This window comes from Monodelphis domestica, chromosome 2, assembly GCF_027887165.1.
Source record: "Monodelphis domestica isolate mMonDom1 chromosome 2, mMonDom1.pri, whole genome shotgun sequence".
In the NCBI taxonomy this organism is placed as follows: domain Eukaryota; kingdom Metazoa; phylum Chordata; class Mammalia; order Didelphimorphia; family Didelphidae; genus Monodelphis; species Monodelphis domestica.
Window position 1 is genome coordinate 203,754,605 of NC_077228.1, and position 23,732 is coordinate 203,778,336.

At 35.3% G+C, this 23,732-nt stretch overlaps 1 protein-coding gene across 14 annotated transcripts in view; it reads right to left on the reverse strand.

Moving 5' to 3' along the window:
* Nucleotides 1–23,732, reverse strand: part of GPATCH8 (G-patch domain containing 8) — a 111,911-nt gene that overhangs the window by 56,597 nt on the left and 31,582 nt on the right. For 5 of the 14 annotated variants that reach the window (XM_056816947.1, XM_056816953.1, XM_007482444.3 and 2 more), the window contains exons 2-4: nt 8,620–8,694; nt 2,732–2,749; nt 578–650 (exon numbers count right to left, since the gene is read on the reverse strand). Coding sequence is in view for 4 of the 14 variants with exons in the window: in XM_007482438.3 (XP_007482500.1) it covers nt 578–650; nt 8,620–8,694 (148 nt within the window). In the remaining 10 variants the exon portion in view is untranslated. Of the gene's footprint in view, nt 1–5; nt 62–577; nt 651–2,731; nt 2,750–7,559; nt 7,595–8,619; nt 8,695–23,732 lie in introns of those variants that run through there. The other 9 variants (XM_056816954.1, XM_056816951.1, XM_056816948.1 and 6 more) reach the window with 7 other exon arrangements.

Below are 23,732 nucleotides of genomic sequence, written 5' to 3' on the forward strand. Positions count from 1 at the left end.
CCTACCAGAGCTTGTCATCAACAGCCTGGAGAAATCAGTTGAAAAATGGCCTCCTTCCACCCTAAAAAAAAACCTCTGTAACTACTTAGCACTTCAAATGGGTTCTTTTGCTCTCAGGATAAATGATTTTTGATAGGAGCACAAAACATTTAGAGCAATCATGGGCTGTGCTATGGCATTTTTGAGGCTCCCTTTCCAAGAGACAAAAAATTGGACAGTGTCATTTGAACAGATCCCCTTATAATTTGGCAGCCTGGACTGATTATTATTAACAGGCAGAAAAATAATAGCTTATTTATTCCCACCACCCCACTTTTCAAATAAACAAGGTAATCACACACAATATGTTTGACATGTAGATTTTAATGAAATAGCAGCTTATACTTGCAAATTATTTGCAAATGCACTTTAAAAATACAATCAATAAAAATAAAAATAATCTACTCTAGAGAAAAGCAGAAATAAAATAAACCAACATCTTTTAAAGACAACAAAAAAATCTGGCACAGACTGCATTAGGAACATTGGGGTTTTTTTTTCCTTCTCTCTCTCTTTTTTTTTTAATTAAAAAACTTACCCTGAAGAGATTTCCCCAATCCCTGGCCCAGCTTCCACCCATGTTTCTGGAGTAAGCGGTGTCCAATATTATCCTGACAGACAGAACAGAAAGACAAACCAAAAATATTCCAATAATATATTCTTCCCCTCCTACCAACATTTAAACACGTGATGAGCAAAAGATAACTCTACATATAAGCATGCAAAAAACTGCTAACGGGGCAAATATGCCCAATAAAAGGGAAATAATAAATGTCAAAAAACTGCTGGCTAGTATTTTTCCAGGGGAAGAACATATGGGTAAGGGTACTTTCTGATGGTGTGCTGGGCAACTTTTGTGCATAACACTTTCAAAAGGAAAAAAAAAGTGGGAGAAAATAAAAGTTTATCAATAAAAAATGACATTAAAAAGCATAAAATCAAGCTACTTATACAATCATATCCATCACCTAGACAGCACCACTTTAAGATTTTGTAAAAAGAAAATCTACATTGTGTTTAGTCATTTTGTTTGTGTGTCAGGCTTTCATGATACGAAGTAAGTTGTAAGTGCAAGACTGCCCCACCACTAGAAACGAAAACACAATCAGAGCAAAATCCAGGCTAGACTTGATTGGGTTTTATATATATATAATATAAATATATAAACTAGCATGCAGCCAATATTAAACTGAAAAAACAGTGAGGTTAGTAAAACAAGAAAGTAAATTGATTAAACAAAAAAATTAAATAAAATGAGTTCAAGCACAGACTGGGTGATGCATTTCAACATGTAGTCTAACAAAAATGCTAAGATGTTAGAATGAAACAGGCCTAGCAATAAGTTAACAGGAACCATTAGTGCATGTAGGGGAAAAAACAACAAACATAATGTCTCATCTTCCTAATGAGCACAGAAGAAACAGTTTTTCGATATAAAATGGGTTGAAAAGGCATTGGAAACAACAATTAAATGTCAGCTATTGGATGAGGGGTGAAGAGTCATAAAGGTACATAGGAAGAATGGTAGTAGCTTTTTACTTGTTCGCTTGCCAAGTCAGCCGTTGATCTCTATTACCATGCCAGGCTTCAATAAACATTTGCTATAACTAAGTGTGTTTGGATGGTTTTTTAAAAAACTGGTCACTAACCATGTACTTGTTAGGTATGTCACAATAGTTAAATTAATTTGGCAATTATAAGTCTAAAAATGAATTCTATAATTTCCAAATCTAAATTCCTAAAGTCAATACATGCCCACAGATCTATGAACTAAATATCTTAGAACCACCTGGCTTCTGACCTTCTATTTGTAGTGTGAAATAACATACACCTTGGCACCACAGAGGAGAGAACTACAGCCTCTGCTATTCTTTCTTCAAAGGTAAGTGAGAATAATCTGCTGACAGCAACATTTAAAAAACAAAACAAAATTCTGCTAAAAAAAAAAATTCCTACTGGAAACAGAAGTTCCAAAATGAAATAAAAAATATTTGTAAACTTACAAAAAGCCAGCAATCCTTAAAAATAAAACCCTAGAATTTTTTTTAAAAGAAATTGGGAAAGTTAGATCTTACATCATTTGGACTCATACATATGAATCTTAATATATTCTGTCAGTTTTCATTAATGATGGATTGATCCCACTCTGATCAACAAAGAAGGCACAGCACCTAGCTAGAACAGATTTCTTCCAAGTAAAGTTAGGTGCCTGATAAACAGTAACAATTTCAAGGCTTGAATAGGAAGGGTTATCAGTAGGGAAAGAAAGGAACATAAACACTAATTTTCCCATGTGAAGCTCCAAGGCATAATAAAACATTTTATTTGTTTTCAATATAGACAAACTTACCTCATATAACCCTAGTTTTACATTACAGTTTCTATAACTGCAGGGTTCTGATGTACTTGTGTACTACAGGTGATTGTGGGCTTCGAGGACTAGATTAAGCGACTGCTAAATCTTTAACATACTATGTTGCTACTTTACCTAATAGGGATTTGGGGACTTAATCAATGCTGACAAAAATTGCTGGTTTTTTAAAAAAGAGAAAATGATAATCTTTTGCTAAGTGGAGATGAGACATTATGCTGACTGTATTGTATTATGAATGCACTAAAATAAACAGACAGATGAAGCAGTATGCTATTTCCAAAAGCAGTGCAAGTGGAGTGAAAGCATTTCCATACGAACCTGGCTTTAAAAACTGGGCTGTCAAAAGAACAGTTAAATGTAACACAAAGTAAGAAACTGTCCAATCACTAATGGTCTTTTTTTTTGTCTTGTTTTCAATTCACTGCTTGCAAGTAATGTATTTATTAAAGAAGAGTGAAAGCATAAAGTAAATTCACGAGTCAAGACCAGCTGAGAGATTCAAGAGCAGCGTGTTGTGACTGACACAGTGAAGGGAATAACAAATGTTAAAAGGGAGAAGAGTAGGGAAAAGAAAATTTTAGGAAGGTTATACACATTAGCACCAACTTTTACAAACCACTCAAGAGGATGGCTATGACCTCTTAGAAAAAGGTTTAAGTTTTAGCTATAAGGATCTCTGTTATAACACATAGTTTCATTTGTTTCCTGAAATAAAATTTTAGATAAAGGAATTTTGGGATAGACTTAAGTAAATAGAAACCATTTTTCCAGTTCTGAAAAGGCAATGAAACTATTGGGAGCAAAAATGTCAATATGTACCAACATTTAGTTAGCATTTCCTTCTGAATGCAGCAAAGGTAATGGCAATGATGGCAGAATACGTTGCTTCTCTCCTAGCACTTTCTGTGGAAATTTCCCTAATTGTGTCTAGAGCAAATGAGAAACAATAGTCACTCATCCTTTTACCCCAGAACATTACCTGTTTCTTGCTGGGGAAGATCAGGGTTAGAAATGAATTGACAAGAGAGTCAATATTCAATACCGGGCTCTTTTCTTCCAGGAGAAGCAATCATGTATTGTTAGAGCTTCCAGGGCTAGCAGGTAAAATGATGGAGCCAAACAAATTATTTTATCATGAAATGCTCTTGACCATCTGTCTCAAGTATTCATTAAAGTCATTATGTTTATGATACAGCAAGCAACACTCTCCCCAACACCTGCTCCTCCAAAATATTTACTAATCCACTCACTTTGTTTTTCTCCAGCTATTTTCCAAGAATATATTTAATAATATAAGTTCCTTGAAGAAAGGGGTTGTCTCCCTTTTGTATTTGTATTCCAGTGCACAGCATAATGCTTGAACAAAGTTTAAGCTTAATAAATGTTTATCGAATTGAACTGCATCACTTGGAAATTTTTTATGGTTCCCATAGACAATAGAAAAGAGCAGCATTGGAAATGGATAATATCTCTTGCTATTCAGAAGGATTAGAAATCCTTTCTCAAAATTGCTTATAAAAGTGCATACATTCAGGTTCAATTATAAACTTATAAAAGTCTAGCATTTATATTGGGCACAATTTTCTCTTCCACCACAGATTAGGTTGTGATCAGTGAAGAGAAAGAAGTGTTGGGCTGCTGCTAAGTATATCTGAGGGATTAATCCGCAAGTATTTGTTAAGTGCCTACTATATCTAAGCACTGAGCTAGAGCTGAGAATATAAGAAAAAATATGTAACAAATTCAACTCACAGGAGCTTTATAGTCTAATGGGAGCCTATTTGCAAAGAAATATTCCTTGTGAACCAGTGAAAAATAAGACAATCCAGGCATGCATGCTTTCCCAAGGATACTCTGCAAAATGTCAGTCTTTCAGAGGATCCATTGGAGTAGATCAGTTTCCACATTTTAGTTGTGTGTTACTATCTATATCTATGATTCTCAAGTTGGCAAACCTTGTTCAATGTCACATCAGGAGACATGAACCATGAAATACATCTAGCTCTGGCTAGTACAGGATAAGAATCCAAACTCATTTCATAAAGGGTCACATTTCAGTAGGTCCCTTCTTTTTGCATTTCTGAACCATTGCATATCTGCAATATTTTTTAAACTTATTCTCTCCTTATTTCATGCCTTTTTATATGGAGAGGGGAGAAGGAGACAGTGTTATGGAGAGCAGGTAGCAGAGTGTGTTTTTAAACAGAAATAAGATGATTTAGGTGGGAAAATCCTTGAGATCATGAAGCATGTACTTACAGTTTTAAAAAACCAGTATGAAAAAAATAGTTAATACCAGAAATAAAAATAATGCATTGCCAATCCTTTGAACCATTCCTCAATAGTTTTGTTAGTGAATTATATCCTAAGCAGTGAATTCCTTGGGCTTTATTCTGCTCCATGAAACTGTATTTGACCATCAATCTGTGCAATAGGAACTTTGGAGAAATGCTAAGATATGGATCAAAATTTATGTCAGGCTGATTCTAAGTTTCTATGACTAGATACAAAATAAATTTCAAGCAAAGTCAAATGTGTTTTAGGCAAACAACTAGCTAAAATTAGTTCCATATTAATTTCTATTTTAGTTGCCAGTCACATTAATGTTATATTTTTACTTCATTTTTTTTTTAATGGCAAACCTCTTGAGTGGATTGTAAGCTTTGCTGACTGTGTATTGAGAAATCCATAAGCAAGGACTGGATGCTACTGGGTGAACCCATGCAAACAACAGGTTGTAAAAGATTCCCAAAACAAAATCTATAGCTCACTACAGATGACACAATGAAGACTAGAGAGAAAAGCCAAATAGTAATGCTACACCATTCAGCTCCAAGAAGCACATTATTTATAGTGCAATCCACATATGGCCACTGCTAAATGTCAACTCAGTAGTCTTACAGAGTTACAATTTGGAACTAATGGAGTCCACAGATCCAGAAAGATATGCAAAGTGACAAAAATTAAACTTTAAAGTTTAAAGTGACAAAAATGCAACTGAATGTAGTTCCTTTAACTCTAGTTGGATAGAGTCATTTCCCCCAACAAGCAGCAACTAGGATCTAAAAATTTCATGGATTTTTCAAAACCTGCTCAGTCAACCTGACTGCTCTGGGGAAAGGATTTTAACAGCTAAATGTAGCCAAGTACAAACTAATGGATGAAATGCAATTTAACTTGTACAGTATAATGACAGTTTAGTTTAACTCTCTGCTGCAGGCAGCACAGCTTAAGAACTAAGCATTCATTCCTCACTCTTTGACCTCATTTAAGAATTGAGAAAATTTTCTTAAGGAAATCAATCCAATTGATTCAAAGGTACTGTGGAATTCAAAAATTCATATGCTATAGATCAAACGAATACTTTTTTCTTTGCATATCAACTTTAGATATGTGGAGTCCAGGGAACAACAATGGCTGTTTTTTTTTTTTAATCAAGATTCCAAAAGTTGTTTTTTTAGTTAACTGGTATATAAAAAGACCATATTTTGGAATTTTATTTTGATTCCTTCAACTCATGAGGGATAATAGTTATTTGTTGAACAATCTTAATTATTTTCTAAAGACTTATTCTAGAAATGTCATCTGGAACCTTACTAAAGATATTTACTTAATTGAAACAGATATGTTTGGGACACCCTTAATCAAATATTGTCAAATAATTCAGAGTAGCCTATTTTTTTATATTTTCTTACACTAAAAGAAATAGAAAGATCTAACATTTCAATGACTGAATAAGGCTTTAGAAGCTATCCAAAGGTATACTGCATTATTGTACCTCAGAATTTTTATTCCCAACCTGGGGTAACTTGCTTCATATCCACTCTTAAAAAAACAAAAAGACCTTCATTCTACACTCACAAACACATACTCAGCATAAACTGTACAATCTTCCATGGATACCAGAAGCTCCAAATATTTTAAGGAAAAAGAAGTTTCATTCACTAGACTTTTAGGACTTTGTGTAAAGATCTGTAGACTCCCAAACCTGCATACTTCCAGCCACCTTTGAGTTGCATGCTGTAGCAAAACAGTCAGCACCTCTCAATAGATATTGCTGCAGAGACAGATCTGAATTCAGCAGATAAACTCTTGTGTACACCACCATTTCTCCCTAGGAATTCCAAAACCCCACAATGGCTATGTTTATTAATGCTATCAGTGAGCATTTGGAATTCATGAATGTCAATATTTCTTTGCGGTAATAAAAACATGGTACCTTTTGATTGGACAGATAATTCTATTTCTAAATAAAGCATACTATTCTACTCTGGTCCTTAAGATAATAGAAATGCAATGCATTGTCCTTTGACAGTGTTCTTCTCCTCATGATATGAGATACAATTCATTTCCTGAATTCTAAAGTACTTTTAAAAACAAACTGGCCTCCCTATAGAGAAATGATGATTGATGAATTATCAGCCATACCTGCCATAAGACAAGTAAGTTCCAATTAAATATTCAAAAGCTCTAAAAGTTGGATCCTAAAAGAAGCCTTTACAAATTTAAATTATTTGATATAATCCCTTTAAAAAATCTTGGTATAATGATTGCTCAGGGTTCTAAATCCAGTTTTCTGCTGTTGCCAAAGCAAGAGCATCCTCAATAAATTAAAACCTTATTTTAAAGTATTAACCAACTGTGCAATACCAATATGAGCAGGCTTCTCACATCTCACTATCTTTTAAATTTTTACCAGTTAACATTTATATATTCAAAACATACATCAAATGAGGGGATGGAGAGTTCCTTCTTCTAAATGTAAGATACTGATGTAACCACAGGTAATATTTGAAAAAATTTGGTGATAATTCCCAGGGTGGTATAGAACAAGACATTAATGCTAGTTTTTTCTTGGGAAATTTACAGAGAAGAGTGGGTTTGGCATTTCAGCTAAGAGACTTTAAAACATAAGTCTATGTTGTTCAGCATTATCAGGTGTGAATTCTCCCTCTGCAGCATTATCACATGCGTCATCAATTACTGCCATGCCTAAAACTAGCGTCATGCCAGCACATTAAGACAGAAGGTACTATATGCAGTGTTCACTGGACCAGAAGAACAGAAATAAGAAAGGGAAGTGGGGAGAAAAGAAACCCTAGAGAAGAAATTAAAAAAAAAAAAAGGCAGACCGTGCAATACAAACCAGATCATGGCTGCTTAGCTAATATGGGCCAACTGCTGTGGAAGAAAAATGTCGAACACCCCAAGTTGTGTAAATTTCTGTAAACATCTAAACACACACACAAACATACACAACACCAACCCTATGTAGGAATATAAATGCATGTTGATCCTTTGCTAATGTTGCAGTTTTGAAAAATAAAAGCTAAAGACACTATATTTGTGATTGATGTATATATACATATATATGACTAATTTAATTTTCTTTTTAAATTTTCATCCATGTCCTTTAAAAAACAATTCAGGACTGACTAGAATGTCAAGACACTGTCATTCCCCATTAAAGGTTTTATTATATGTAATCCATCACTGAGCATGAAGCTAAACCCGTTTATTACCAATATTCAGTGCTAACACTACCACAGGTTTATACATTCTTCTAAACTTTATGCCACTGGAAGGCAACAAATGGGCTTCAAACAAAAAGTTTCAAAATTTCAAAAGATTTTTTTTTTAACTGGGAAAACAACCTCACCTATTTCACAAGTTGGAATCACTATCTGTGTATAACGAAGCAAGGAAGGGTGAGAACAAAATACAAAACAAAAATACTGAGTTATTCTGTTCTTAAATAAATGCTTCTGTTAATCTAGCAAATACAAATTTACCATTCCTTACTGTTTTCAATGGAAACGTTGGTCATTCTGGTACAAGGTAATTTGACTAAGTATTCCCATTCCCACACCCCCTCAGTTGAAAAGGATCAAAATACATTTTACTCCTTAAATTTACGGGGGGGGGGGGGGGGAGCTTAAATATCGCTACCTTTATTGATATGGGCCAAAATTATACATTTCCATTTTTAAAAATTTAATTTGTCTTTAAGTTCCTAAATTATGAACTAAAATAAATATTAGACTACACCCCCAACCCAACTAGATTAAGGTACAAACTAGAAAATAGCAACTCTACACTGCTACAAATTCATCATTAACAAATTTAACTGCATTCACATCAAGTATCATTCGAACGCTATCTAGCTTGTTGGTGGCCCAAAAATAAATAAACATTGAACATCTTACCGATTCTATAGGTTTGTCTAGTGATGCTTGTTCAATCTCCAAGTGTCCTTCTTCATACTGATCAAAGTGATTACCCTGCAAGAAAATTACTACAGTTATTCTTTAAAAGTTAAATAATTTTTGAAATGATTTTCCACTCCAATTAAGTCATTTTAGCTTGATTTTTCTTTTCAAGATATAGACATCTAAAAACGAACTACATAAGTTAGTTTTTGAATAAAAAATTTTCCCAATGGTTAACCATTCATAGCCCAACCCTCTGCATTTCCTTCTTTCTAAAAAACTCTTACTTTCTATCCTAAGTAACACTCTAAAGCAGAAACGAAGGTTTAGGAGGGAATTTGCCCACACAGCTAAGAAGTGTCTGTGGTCAACTTGAACTCAGGTCCTTCTAACTCCAAGCCTGGCACTTTATCCGTTGTGTTACCTAGTTGCCCCCTTCCCCAATTTCATTTCCTGGGGAATTTTTTTATACTTAGAATAAGTTATTTATTGGTAATATGAGGGAAATGATGCAGGCTACTCTGACCCTCAACCCTCAAAATATGCTTCATAAAACATCAGCTTTTTTAAAGAATGCCAAACTATACAGTAATTTTGAAATAAAGGGAATCTTTTATTTTACTTTAAAATGTTTTATCAACATCTTTTAATTTTATTTCACCTATATTCATCAACATATCACCCACCCTTAAAAGACATTATTTTATTTTTGTTTTAATATTTTTCCTTGTTTAAATGATTCATTTTCTTTCCCTCCCTCCTCACAGAGCCTACAAACTATTGTACAAATGTTATCAATTGATACCTATTTCCATATTATTCATTTTTGCTATAGTGACTTTTAAAAGTCTAAACCCCAAATTACGTGTCTATATATACATGTGATAAGCATTGTCATGTTTTGCTTATGCATTTCTACTACCATAATTTTCTCTCAATGTGGTTAGCATTCTTTCCCATAAGTCTTTCAGGAGTAAAAGACATTCTTTTAAGCAAAGAATAGAAAGAATTTTAAAAGCAATTCAGCAAAACTAACCAACATTATCCAGAAAGTCTGACATTATATGAAGTGTTCCATATCCATAGTCTCCCATCTTAAGACTCTCCTCCTCCACCCAAGGTGATGAAGTTCCCTCTCACATTTCTTCTTTGGATGTGCTTTATTTTTTTAATACATGATGCTAAGAACTTATCACTAAAAGTATGTGACCTGAAGGTGTTAAAATATTCAAGGAAAACAAAATTTTGGCTACTGAATCATATATAAAAGAGTAAATATTTTCCCTACTGCTTCAGAGAATAAGTAAGTATACTTCTCCAGAGTAACAAGTAAGTCACTCTAAGTTTCAAGAGAAAAAAACCAATCACTTTGAGATAGTTTATCCAAATCCAGCCATCTTGAGAGACCAGCAAAGATTGTAGAATAGAAGTATGCCACAGCTCTCCCCACAACTACGGAAAATTGCAGTCAATTTTCCAACCACATCAGCATAAGGGGCAGATAGGATTGAAGATTCATGAGGCAGATCTAGCCAGAAAGGTACCAAGAATCCTTTCTGTACCAGGACTGAATGGGTGTATGTACAAGGGCAGATCCAGCAAGGATCAGTCTTATATCTGACACAAGAAGAATGAATTAGAGCTAAATAGCAGTTCTGTCCCTCACTTGAACTCATAAACTGGATTCTCAGATTCTGTACAGGCTGAGGAGTAATCTACAATGGATCTCAGAAGTTCCAAGCCCTGTCTTGGTCAGGCAACTGAGTATCCATGGTAGGGGGTCCAGACTAAAGGAGAAGACTGAAATTCTGTTATTCCAAACTTGTAGAGCTTTCCTGGTTGGAAGGAGGCTAAAACCAACAGAAATCTATTCGCGTTTGAACCAGAAGCAAGACTAGAGTTGTGTCACCCAGATTCAAATAGACTGAGAAGTTTGCAAGCTGAACATCTAGAACATACCACTTTGGCACAATGAAAGCAGATTCTTGGCCTGAGCTGCTCCTGAGATCCTTGAAGTACACAATATCCAGAGAAAGTAGCAGGAAAGAATACAAATCAAACTAGCCTTGGATGTAACCCTCCTTAAAATCATATAGAGGTTGGCTCTTACACAAAGTTCCAATTCAGTAAGTTAAGAATGAAAGAATGAATATTTTTAAAACAATCCTGCCACCAGAAAGAGCTTTTATGGTGACAAAGATTCCCCAGGACACAAACTCAGAGGAAAATTATTCTAAAACAACTCCCAAAAAGCCCAAAGGAAACACAATTTGGTCATTAGATCAACTAGAATTCCTGGAAAATAGCAAGAATTTTAAAATAAGAACCCTAGAGGGAAAAATTTGAAAAATAAATGAAGAATTTTGGAGGGAAGACTTAAAGACAATTAATAGCTTAGAAGAGGTGGAAAACCTTACCTAAGAAACAGATTTCATAAGAATTATAATAGAATAAATTATTTCATTTTACAAGAAGAAATATGACCTGGAAAATAGATCAAAGAGAGATGATTTAAGAATCTTTAGACTAAATACACATATAACCCAGATTGAATTGCTTGCCAGCTCCAGGAGGGGGGAGGGGAAAAAAAGGAGGGAGACCATTTGGATTATATAACTTCAGAAAACCTGTGGAAATTTACTATTAAAATAAAATAACACCCTCCCCCACCAAGAATCTTTATTAGACTACCATAAAACTGTGTCCCCCTCCAAAAAGAACATGGGCATCATATTGAAAATTATAGTCAAAATCCAGAGCTTCTAGGTCAAAGAAAAAAACACTATAAGTTAAGGTCCTGATGCCTTGGTTCCTTGTCATTCTGTTTTATGCCCAGCCACTCTCACTTTCTTGACTGCTCTTTGAGAGCCTCTGAATGTTGCTTTAAGAAGTAGATGGTCCCTTACAAATCATGTTATATTTTTTCTTTTTTAACTTTTTAAAATATTTTCTTTATTTTATTTTAATAACAAATTTCCACATAAAAGCATGTTAACTAATTTCAACTGGACCCCCAAGTATTCCCTTTATTCTTCCTATGTTGACACACTAGCATAAACTCTGAAATAGCTGTTCCAAATCATCCCCTTTCTCAGCAATAACCTTTCCATTTAATTTACTAAGAAAATTCAGGCCATCTCCCTTTCTCTACACCTTTACCTACTTTTTCCTCTTTTGCTCAAGCTGTTAAAAGATGTCCTTGGGGGGCAGCTGGGTAGCTCAGTGGATTGAGAACCAGGCCTAGAGATGGGAGGTCCTAGGTTCAAATTTGGCCTCAGACACTTCCCAGCTGTGTGACCCTGGGCAAGTCACTTGACCCCCATTGCCTAGCCCTTGCCTTCTGCCTTGGAGCCAATACACAGTATTGACTCCAAAATGGAAGGTAAGGGTTTAAAAAAAAAAAAGATGTCCTTGACAAGTCTAATCCTTCTTACTTATTCTTGCCCATAGCCTGAACCCCATATAAGCTTGCCCCAATCCCTATCATTCTTTGATCTTCAATCTCTCCTTAACTACTGGGTCCTTTCCCTCCACCTAAAAACATACCCAAATCCCTATCTTTGAAAAAACAACAACTTTTGATTATGAAATATCTTTATGCCATTGGTCTACATTCTTTACTTTCTTTCACTACCAAATTCCTTCTCCCTCTCCAAAGTTGCTAATCCTTACCACCTCTAATTCCTTACCAACAAGTTGGAAACTTAATATGTAACCATAGCAGACAATTCAACCAACCCTCACAACTTCACTGAAACTATGAAAAGTTAGCAATGGGCTCTTAACCAATAAATAAAAGTCTTTTTTTACCCCTCATTTTCCAGTTCTGAAACTGGACCATTCTTCTAATTATTTAGTCTCCTTATTGATGTCCCTGCTTTGAGTCCCTCTAGTCCTCCCATTATTTATATTTTAGTGGTTCTATGATCCCATCAGTGTATGGTTATAATCCCTCCTTTAAAGTATATATCACAACTTTAATCTAAGCCTTCTAACCCATGTAATTTTTACCTACATTGTTCTATAAATTGTCCACTGAGATTCCACCTTAATTTGTTGGATGGGTTTCTAGATCTTTTTGTTTTATGATACCAGCCTACAGAAGTCTATAATAATCTTCCTAATGCCCAAGACTGATCATAGCACCGTTTACTCAAAAATTTAAGCACCTTACTATTCTTCCATGACAAAATAAAGAGGTTCCACAGTCTGGAGTTTATTTAAGACTGAATTTCTTCCATGACCTTTTGATCCTCCTTTTACATTTAGTCTATTCTATTTTTCATGGCACTCTTTTCTTCATTAGATTTTTTTTTTTGCCTTTTTTCTGGTAGGTCAAATCTGTTTTTTTGTTTTTTTTTTAAGAAACTCTTTTCTTCATTGGATTTTTGTGCCTTTTTCCAGTTGACTAATTTTACTTTTTAAGTTATTTTCTTTTTGCATTACTTTCATCTCTTTCCCCCATTCTTTCAACCTATTTGATTTTTTAAAATTCCTTTTTAAGTTCTTCTAGAGAAGACCAATTCCCCTCACCCTGCCCTTTTTTTTTTTAAGTTTTACATGTGGTTGCTTGAGTCTCACCATCTCCTGTTGGTTATGTATTTTGCTAATTGTTTCCATAGAAATTTTCAAGTGTTAAATGTTTCTCTTGCTGTTTGCTCATTTTCCCAGCCTTTTTTTTTTGCCTGTTTGCTGGGAATTCTAAAAGCTGCTTGCTGAATTGGTCTCCTCTGCTGCTAGCTTGCTGGGTTTGGCAGCATGAGCTATATTGCCCAGGAGTTAAGTGTTTGTACTGAAGCAGGGCAGGCTTGGAAGGGTCCAGTGCTATGGACTTCCAACACTCACTGAGGGCTGGTGCCAGGACCTGGGACTTCAAGGAGTGGGTTTGAGGTGCTCTTTTGATGATGTAGCCAGCATCTGGGGATCCCAAAGTCAGCCTATGCCCAAACGCAGAACCTAACTAGCACAATAGGGGAGAGGGAGTGGTCAGTCAGCCCTCCTCTGTGTGCAGTTTTGCTTCTGGTCCCCCATTATGTCATAAAAATCAATACTCTCTACCTACCTTTCAAATTGTATTTAGCAGGAGAGCTCCCTCACACCTTCTTGCTGTTCATTTTTGAGTCCTGTTGTTTTGAGACAGTTTTTAAAGATTGGTTCAGAAGGACTGTCTGAAATTTATTTAGTGTATTCTTCCCTCAACCCTATACTCTACCTCTACCCCAATTTGGCTCCAACCTTTTCAGCCTTATTTTACAACACTACTCCTCCCTCTGTGTACTCTATATAGCCAATCTGAATGACAATCTGTTCCACCTCACAGGTCTCTGAATTCCTATAACTGTCCATATTTGGAATGCATTTCCACCCACCTCCTGCTTTTTGAAAACTTGTATCTTTTTTTTCAACACTCAGCTCAGGAGTCATCTTCTCTGTGAAGTCTGAATTGATTACATTCCATTCTCATTTATTTGTGTCCTTCATTGACTTACCTTTTAAACAATTGTTTGTAGACATGAATTACAGTACATACCTTTGGGTCCTTCCCTCCCCACAAAAAACAGTGACTAAAATATCTATATTCTTTTACCCAGAAGTCACATTGCTTCAATTATGTCCAAGGATTTAAATGATAGAAAGTTTCCATGTATATCATAATATACCTAGCAACATTTTTTTGATTAAAAAGAATCAACAAAGTAGATGTCCATCAAATGGAAGAGGGCTAAACAACATGTACACATGAATGTAATAGAATATTACTGCATGCAAGATTGGTTGGTACTCAAAGAGGACCAAAATGACATCACTCTGTCAGGGTCAATGTACAGTGCATCTGACCGTGTCTGATCAGATCGCTATGAGTTCAGAAGGCTCTAACACAAGTTGGGCACAAATACCCCAAAAGAGTATTTGGGATGGAGATTTTAACATTTAATTTAAACATTTCACTTTCTCTTGAGCTGCTTCAATTCTGCTTTGCTCAGAGCACAGTGCATTTCTTTGATCTTGGCATGCCAAAGGATGGTCTTGTGCTAGTGTCTCCCATGTCTCACAATCAATGCTAAAGTTATTCAGAGAGACCTTGAGAGTGTACTTGCATCACTTTTTCTGACATCTAGGTAAGTGCCTTATGTGAGTTCTCCATAAGTCTTTTAGGCAAATGTATGACATTTGGCATTTGAACAAACTATGTGGCCAGCCCACTGGAGTTGTGCTCTCTACAGTAGGGTCTGAATGCTTGGCAGTTAAGCTTAAGAAGGGACTTCAGTGTATATCAACTTGTCAAGTGATCAGAATCTTCTTAAAATAATTCAAACAGATGCAATCCAGTTTCCTGGCACAGCATTGGTAGACTATCTAGGTTTCAAAGAAATATAACAATGAGGTCAGCACAATGGGTCTAAAGACCTTCAGTTTGGTAGGCAGTCTAATACATCTTCTCTCCCACATGTTCTTTCACTCTCTCAAACATTGAGCTATATCTGGTTATGTGTTCATCATCTATGTTGACATACCCAGAAAGTACAATACCAAGAGAATAAACTTATCCATAGCATTCAAAATTTCTCCACTTGCTGGTTCCATGTATGACTGATGTGGTATTGATTAACGGAGAACCTCCTTTTCCTTGGTGTTGTCAGGCCAATATTAGCACAAGTGGCAAAGAAATGATTCATATTCTCTTGTATGTCAGGCTCTGAGGGTGCATTGAGTGCACGATCATTTGCGAACTAAAAGTCATACACCAACTGTCCCTCCCCTTTTAGTCTTGGCTTTTAGCCTTTTCAAGTTAAATAATTTACCATCGGCATGTTAGCTGACCTTCATGTCATTTTTATCACCATTTTCACTGAGGCTGTCCAACAGCAACACTGAAAACATCATACTAAAAAGCATGGGAGCAGGCACACAGTCCTGTGTCAACTCTTTTGGTGACTGGGAATGCATAAAAGCATTATTTATTATCCAGAACCTATGCAAGCTTGCTGGCATGTAATTTCATATAATATTGTTGAATTTCTCCAGGTAGCCAAATTTTGCCATTATCTCCAATAAGCCCTTATGACTTACAGTATTAAAAGCCTTAGTCAGATAGACAGGAAAGAAGAGCCATAGCAAACTAACTATGGTAAAAAGAGGAACTCTCTTGAGAATGTGGTTCAACTACTGGCTGAGATCTATAACTGGGAGTTTGCATAAATCTACTCTCAGTACTAATCCTTTAAAATATTTTAATGCATGATTTAATAGAAAAGGCCTTGATGTTTCTATATTTTAATATACACAAGAAGAGATTAGGTTTATTCTTAAATTTCAATTCAATTGCACTTCCCTCCACAAATCTTTCCTAAACTACCCCATTAGAAATATCTTCCTCCTAAAATACATATTACCTGGTGCCATTTGTTTTGCTGGCACCTAATAATATAAAAATAATTAAAAAGTTAAATCGCTTTTCATGGGTTTGTCTTTTCTAGGAGTCAACAAATCAAAGAGCAGCAATTTAATCAGCAAAAAATACAGAAATGTGCTTTGTATTCTTCTGGTTCATGTGCCTTTGACTTTCATAACCTATAAATACCTTAATGCTATATAGTTTTACAGTTTACAAAGCACTTTCTTTACAAGTTTATAAGTATCATTAACTTCATTTTATAGATGAAGAAACCTACTAAATAAGGTTAATTGACTTATCCAAATTTTTGGCAGAGGTTTCCAGTTGGGTGCTCTCCTTATTCATGGCATCATTTAGTTCAGAGAACAGGACATGATTATTTGGTAGGGGCAGAAATGAGGAGTCCCTTACAAGTTCTTCAGGTTTCTTTGTTATGTGCCTCAGTTTGGCTTAGGACCTATATACTCTCAGAGAGGAGAGGGGAGAGAAACAGTGAGGAGGAGAGAAAATCCCCCCCCCCAATTTTTAAAATTAATTTAGAATATTTTTCCATGGTTACATGATTCATGTTCTTTCCGTCCCCTCTCCCCTCCTCCCTCCTGTAGCCAACATACAGTTCAACTGGCTTTTACAAATGTCATTGATTAAGACCTATTTCCATATTTGCAATAGAGTGATCATTTAGAGTCTACATCCCCAATCATATCCCCATCGAACAGGAGGAGAGAAATTATTAAGAAGAAATCAAGAAGTAGCCTCTGAAACATCTCTGGCATTTACTCCCCATCTTAGTTCAATTCTTAATCACTACTAGCACGAACTAATGAAATAGTTTCTAAATTAATCTCTAATCTACCCTCCACATAGTTGTCAAAATGATTTTCCTAAAGTATTCATCTAACCATCACTCCCCTAACTCAAAAAACTCTAGGTGTAGTGGCTCTTAACCTGGAGGCCATGAACTTAAAAAACAAAAAGCTTCACTATCAGTGTGTTCTGAAATGGTCCATAGGCTTCACTTGGTGTCCATGGTGCTTTAAAAAAAAAAAGGCAAGAGCCCTCACCAAAGAATGATTTCAGAATAATCTGGGGAAATAGCTATGCAATGATACAAAGTGAAATGAGCAAAACTAAGAGAACATTGTATATAATAATAGCAATATTGTAACAATGTGAATGCTGGTCCCAGCAATACAATGATCCAAGATGATTTCAAAAGACTTAGGATGAAAAATACTATTCATCTACAGAGAAAAAGCGAATGGAGTTTGAATGGAGAGGGAGAAATATTTCTTTTTATTTTAGTTTATTCTTAGGTGGTTTTTTGGTCTGTGTTTTCTTTTGTACCATGGGCAATGTGTAAATGTTTTATGTGACTGTACATGTACAATCGACATAAAATTGCCTGTCTTCTTGAGGGAGGGGATAATGAATTTAGAACTCAAAAAATTAAAAAATATGTAAAAAATTGTTTTTACATGCAATTTTTAAAAATATATAATTAAAAACAAATAAACCTTTAGGATCAAATATAAACTCCTTGGTTAGGCATTTAAAGCTCTCCCTAACCCAGACCTAACCAACTATAATGTATTATTCCCTATTCTTAACACTCCACAGTTCAGTCAAATGACTTTCCTGCTATTACTTACACATGACATTCTATCCCCCTTATCTGATTTGGCTTCTCTGGATTATTGATTATACTGAAGATGGGTCCTTACACTCAGAGATACTTAACAATACTTATAAGGATAAAATCCTCATTCAGTTTTGGGTAACTGAATGGTATCAAAAACTTCAAAAACAAAAATAGAATTTTACCATAGTTAAAAATGTCTTGCTTTTAAATTCATCTATCCTTTACTGAATAATATAAATCTAAATGAATTTGTGTGATCTGACTGTTTTTAACCTTTCCTCAGAACTTAGTACAGTTCCTGGCACATAGTAATCATTATAATAAATGTTTGTTAATTGAGTAATAAGGGTGGTTATCAAAGATAAATATTGAGGTCAGGGCAATGCTGGAGAACTTAAACTCAGATTCTTCATTCCCCCCAAAACATACAAAACCATGTACTCCCATTTCTATAACATTAAATGATGATCATATATATTGCTCAATACAAATAAGTTATGGTTTATGACAACAAGACTTAGAAAACATGAAGGGATGGTCAAGAAAAATGTTTACACCAAAAGGAAGCAGCATGGAATGATTTGGAAAAGGGGAACTTATATTTTCATTATTTTAAGATCCTCCATAACAAAAGAAATTGACATTTGTGTTGCTTTTAACAATCCGAAGCTTAACCCAAGAAATGAAGGGCAATTGTTTAACGATTTTCTCCAGAAGATACTGTAAGACACAAGGGGTGTTTTACAAATAGTGAAGTGAAGAATACCCATCTCAGAAGGAAAAAAAAGTTGACGGTCACTAAAAGGGCAATCTTGAGTTGTTGTAAGTAGAGATAAATTACATGAAATTACACAAAAGATGTCAAAGAGATAAATGATAGAAAAAGTATTTTGGTGGTGCCAGGTACTGTGCTACTGTGCTAGACTGAGCTTTTAGAGGATATGGATTATTTTGCCTTCATCTCCTAAATCCTACTAATGTCTTAATTAATTCATTCATTCCCTCTCCCTCTCCCCCCTCCCCCTCTCTCTCCTACTATGTGCCAGGCACTGTGGTAAGTAAAGGGAATATAAATAAAGCCAGGGCGAGCTATCCCCTGCCTCAAAGAATTTATAATCCCAAGAGACAATACACTAAAGGAAACACAGGAAGATAGGGACATGATGTTCAGGGAGTCAAAAGCAAGTAAAATATTAGATGGTAAATGAAATTAAATGGGAAAATTTGAGCTTTCTATAAAGGGAGGCCTTGGAAGGAGTTTGTTGTTCCACTTTCCAGGCCTTCAATCAGAGAAACAATTTAGGGTGCTGAGGTATTTCCTATAAATGATTAATTAATCTCCTAGATTATGAGATTTTTTAGGTATTAAATTAATCCTAAATTCTTGGAAGCATGTTGTAGATGACAACATTAAAATCTAATCTAAACTCCTCTTCTAGACCTAGGATCACTACTAATGGATATGCTATTGAGGATTTATAGGAAAACAGACAAGAATCTCAGAATGAAAGGATACAGGTAAAACATTATAAAAAAAAATCATAAAGAGAATAAACAAGACTGCAGAAGGAAATTCATTAGGGGAGTTAGACTGATACTGAATGAAATGAGCAGAACCAGAAAACTATCTGTATGAGAGTCATGATAATACACCAGGAGAACAAAAGAATCATTTTTTCAGAAAACTGATAACATTCCTCATCTGCTAAGAGACAATGGACTAGAGGTCCAGAAGGAGATATACACTGTCAGACACAGTATGTATATGTTTATTTGTTTGACTGACTATATTTATTTCTTACAAAGGAAGGGTTCCTATTGGTGGGAAGAAAGAAGAGAAAGAAAGGGAGAAAGGAAGGAGGGAGAGAGATGGACAAGGCAACTCTGTTATAACCACATTCATACACTTTTAAAACTGGACATAATAGTTCACAGTTTCACAAACAACCCTTTTCTGCTCTTTGTAAATTGAAATATTCAAAGTTTGTTGATGATTAAGTTCAAATAAAAAGAAAAAATTTAAATAAACAATAACAGAAAATGGCTCCAAGGTCTCAAATTTAGAAGTGGAGTTCTTGATAAAAATGGGAAATTTGGAGGAGTGGGTGGGTTGGGAGACAATTCCATTTTTGATGTGTTTAACTTGAGATGCTTATAAGAATCCAAGCAACGTTGAACAGACTGTTAGAAATGCTGGACTGAAACTCAGGAGATAGAAGGTATATATAAATTACCAATTTCGAACTAAATTATGTTCACATCATATCATGGTTTGTCATTGGAAGGTATATTCCCAAGTATTTTATACTGTCTTTCCCTTTAGTTATTTCTTACAACACAACAATGTTCCATCACAGTCCCACACCACAAACTGTTCAGTTATTCCTTAATTGATGGGTATACTCTCAGTTTCTAATTTTTTGCCATAGCAAAAATATCTGTTGTAAATATTCTTATGCCTCCTAAATTTGTTTCTATAGGACAAATCCATCTCTTAATCTACCCTTCTTTTACTCCATGACTTTTCTGTTTCTCCCCTTGTTGGGCAAAATCTATTTCTGTATCCAACTTTGTCTCTGTATTCATCTCTCCTCTGATCAATTCAGATGAAAGGTTGTTCATGTGCTACCAAGCTCCCCTCCACCCCAACACATACATACCTGTTTGTAGAAATTTTTCCAATTATGTAAGAATTTTGCCCATTCTTCCTTCCAACTACCATATTTTTCTCTCTCTTCCTTTCTGTTTTTAAGATCATTAAAACATAACAGAACCACTCCTGGGACCTCTGCCTTATTAGACTCCCTCTATGACCCCTGATAACAGGGCTCTGAGAGGAAATATATATCATCTCCCTATACTTGTTTTTGTTTTGTTGGGTCACGTATGACTCTGTGACTCCATTTCAGATTTCCTTGGCAAAGATACTGGAGTGGTTTGACATTTTCTTTTCCAGCTCATTTTAACAGATGAGAAACTGAGGCAAACAGTGACTTGTCCAAGGTCAGTAAATGTCTGAGGCCAGATCTGAACTCACAAAAATAAGTCTTCCTTACTCTAGGCCAGAGCTCTATCCACTGCCCATTTTAAAATTAATATGGTTCATCCTTATCTTTTACTCATGTTTACCTTTCTATGTTTCTCTCCCTGCTCATTTGCATCTCAAACTTTACAATGCTTCTATATGTTTTTCCAGCAGAAATATTTTATGATCCTCTATTTCATTAAATAGCCCTTTTTCCTCCCTATAGGTTTATGCTCACTTTTGCTGGTTAAGTTGTTCTTGGTAGCAAGCCTAAATTCTTTGCCTTGTGGAATACCATATTCCAAGCTCTCTACTCCTTTATTTCTGGTTGCATGCACTATTCCCCCCTCACCACCCCGCCCCATTTAGAAGCTCTGGATTTTCCATGGAAATCTCATTTTGTGTTTTCTTTCAGGACAGAGCTGGTAGATTCTTTCTATTTCTACAAGATATAAGTAGTTTTCTTTAATTATTTCTAAAATAAGATGTCAAAATCTTTTTTGGTTATGGCTTTCACATAGCACAAAGGCCCTTAGACTGTCACTCTGTTCTGTTTTCCAAGTGAGCTGTTTTTGGTATGAGCTACTTTATGTTTTCTTCTATTTTTTTCAGTCGCTGTACTTTGTTTTAATACTTCTTGTTGTCTCATGGAGTTACTAACTTCTAATTGGTCCATTATAATTTTCAGGGGATGTGTTACTTTGGAAAGGTTTTATTTATTTATTTTCGCCAAGTTCTTAGCTCTCTTTCCAATTCTTTCTTCTACCTTCTGATTTCTCATCTTTTCCATTTTCCCCCATCTAATGTTCTCATTTCATTTGTTAAAAAAATTTTTTTTTTTTGCTACATCTTTCAGAAATTTGAGTTGCACTTAAGACCAAGCTGCTTTTTTCTTTTAGGTTTTACTTGTAGATGCTTTGGGGTCCATTCTTTTCTTCTGAATTTGTGTCTTTACCATCCCTGTCATGTAGTAGGATTCTTTTTGTTTGTTTGTTTACTCATTCTTTCAGCCTACTTCCTAACTGCGAACTTTATGTTAGGGTAGGGCCCTGTGTAATTCCAGTGCAATGTCTGGGCTAAATTTCTGTCTCTTCAATCCTGTTGCTTTCTTGGAGTATTGAGTATTGTGTAATTCTAGCATCTCAAGGATAGTTACAGTCTAGGACCTGCAAACTTTTAATGCTCCCAGAGCAGTCTGAGCTCTGCAAGATCCTGACCTGGGTTTGAGTCTGAACAATATACTTGTGAGTTCTGTCCTTCTTGAACACAAGTACATTTCTGCTATACTCAAGACATTATCAGTCAGCTCTCTGCTGGTTCAGAGTGACAGAACTTCAGGTTCCCCTTTTGCCTGGGATTGCTGTCCTGGTTATTCTGCGTCTTTATATTTGACTCTATTTAAGGTCAGGCCCCTCTGTCCTGGATCTAGGACCTCTTCTTGCCCTTCTTACAGACTCTCCCTGAAACAGAATGCTCCATGCAGCCATTCCTGGCATATCCACAAACCTCTATGTCTCCTTTTTCTAACATAGGCTAGGAAAACCACTTGCTGTGATTTTTTTTCTCCTTGAATTTTCCTCATCAGAATTTTTTCTCAAACATTTCTTAGATCTATGTGGAAGAGATATCCTGAAATATAGTTTTGGTGATTGTTGTTTATAATAATCATTCTACCCTGTAGTTTTTACTGGATGGTCTATGATATGACCCCAAAGAAGAGATAAACAACTGGAAGATAATGGAGTCAAATCCTACACTCCCCTTACCTATAAGCTAACTGAGTTTGTGTCCTACATAAATATACCACCTGTTCCTGCTCTTAGACTCCCATGGACAGGTATAGGATCCTCAGAGTAGTTTTAATCAGGTAGCAGATGCTTGGACGAAATTCCAGTAGAGAGATGGGAATGTGATAAAAAAAAGTTGGATTCCCTTCCTAAATGTCAATTATTATTTAAGTTGATGTACAAAATATTCATATACACTAATCAGAAGTTTTAGCTTTAAAAAGATCAAACCAGAAGAAAGTCCACATGACAATCTTTGTTAAAGACAATGACGGGGAAATTGGGTGGCTCAGTGGATTGAGAATCAGGCCTAGAGATGGGAGGTCCTAGGTTCAAATCTGGCCTCAGACACTTCCCAGCTGTGTAACCGTAGGCAAGTCACTTGACCCCCTTGCCTAGTCCTTACCACTCTTCTGCCTTGGAACTAATACACAGTACAGATTCTAAGACAGAGGGTAAGGGTTTAAAAAAAAAAAGACAATGACAAAAAGTTTGCTCTGTCCCACTTCCTCAGAAAAATAATGCTTCAGCTTATGAAGCTCTAATTAGTCAATTATAATTTGGCTGGCATACAATGGCACTAAAATACCCAAAAAGTTTTGTTTCCTTCTAAGGAAATATATTTAATTTTAATAGGAACTTTCTGAAGATAATGTCTTAAACATTAGTATAAAAGGTAATTTCACTTAACAGAAATCTTTGGTGAAGGGAACAACCTCCTGTGTTTATATAAGGAACACTCTTCTCATCAATCCAGAACATATTTTCTTTTTTTCTCCTCCAAAAATAAGTAGATGCATTCTTAGATATTCTCAGCTGTTGTTTAAACTAACACTAGCTTAAACACAAGACTTTTGATCTCATCATCTCACACGTAGGCTAGATTCTAAAATTGCTATTAAAATAAATTAAGAGACCCTATATAAAAAAAAAAGAAAACATTGAACACTTCTTTACTTGCAAAAGAAAAAATATAAATAACTTATAATCCAATTATTAGAAATATTGTATAACTTTATGACATGTCAATGTGATAAAATACTACTATGCCATCAAAAATTACACACAAAATCAAATACCATGGGATGGAGGGAACACCGTAAGTCATTTAGTCCAACTCCTTTAATTTAGAGATGAGGGAACTGAAACTCAGGAAATTAGATGACTTAGGGTTGTATAATTGAAAATTTGTTACCCTAAAAAAAAAAAAAAAACTACATTTCCCAGGAGCCCACTGGCTTCCTGTCATTACATACTTCC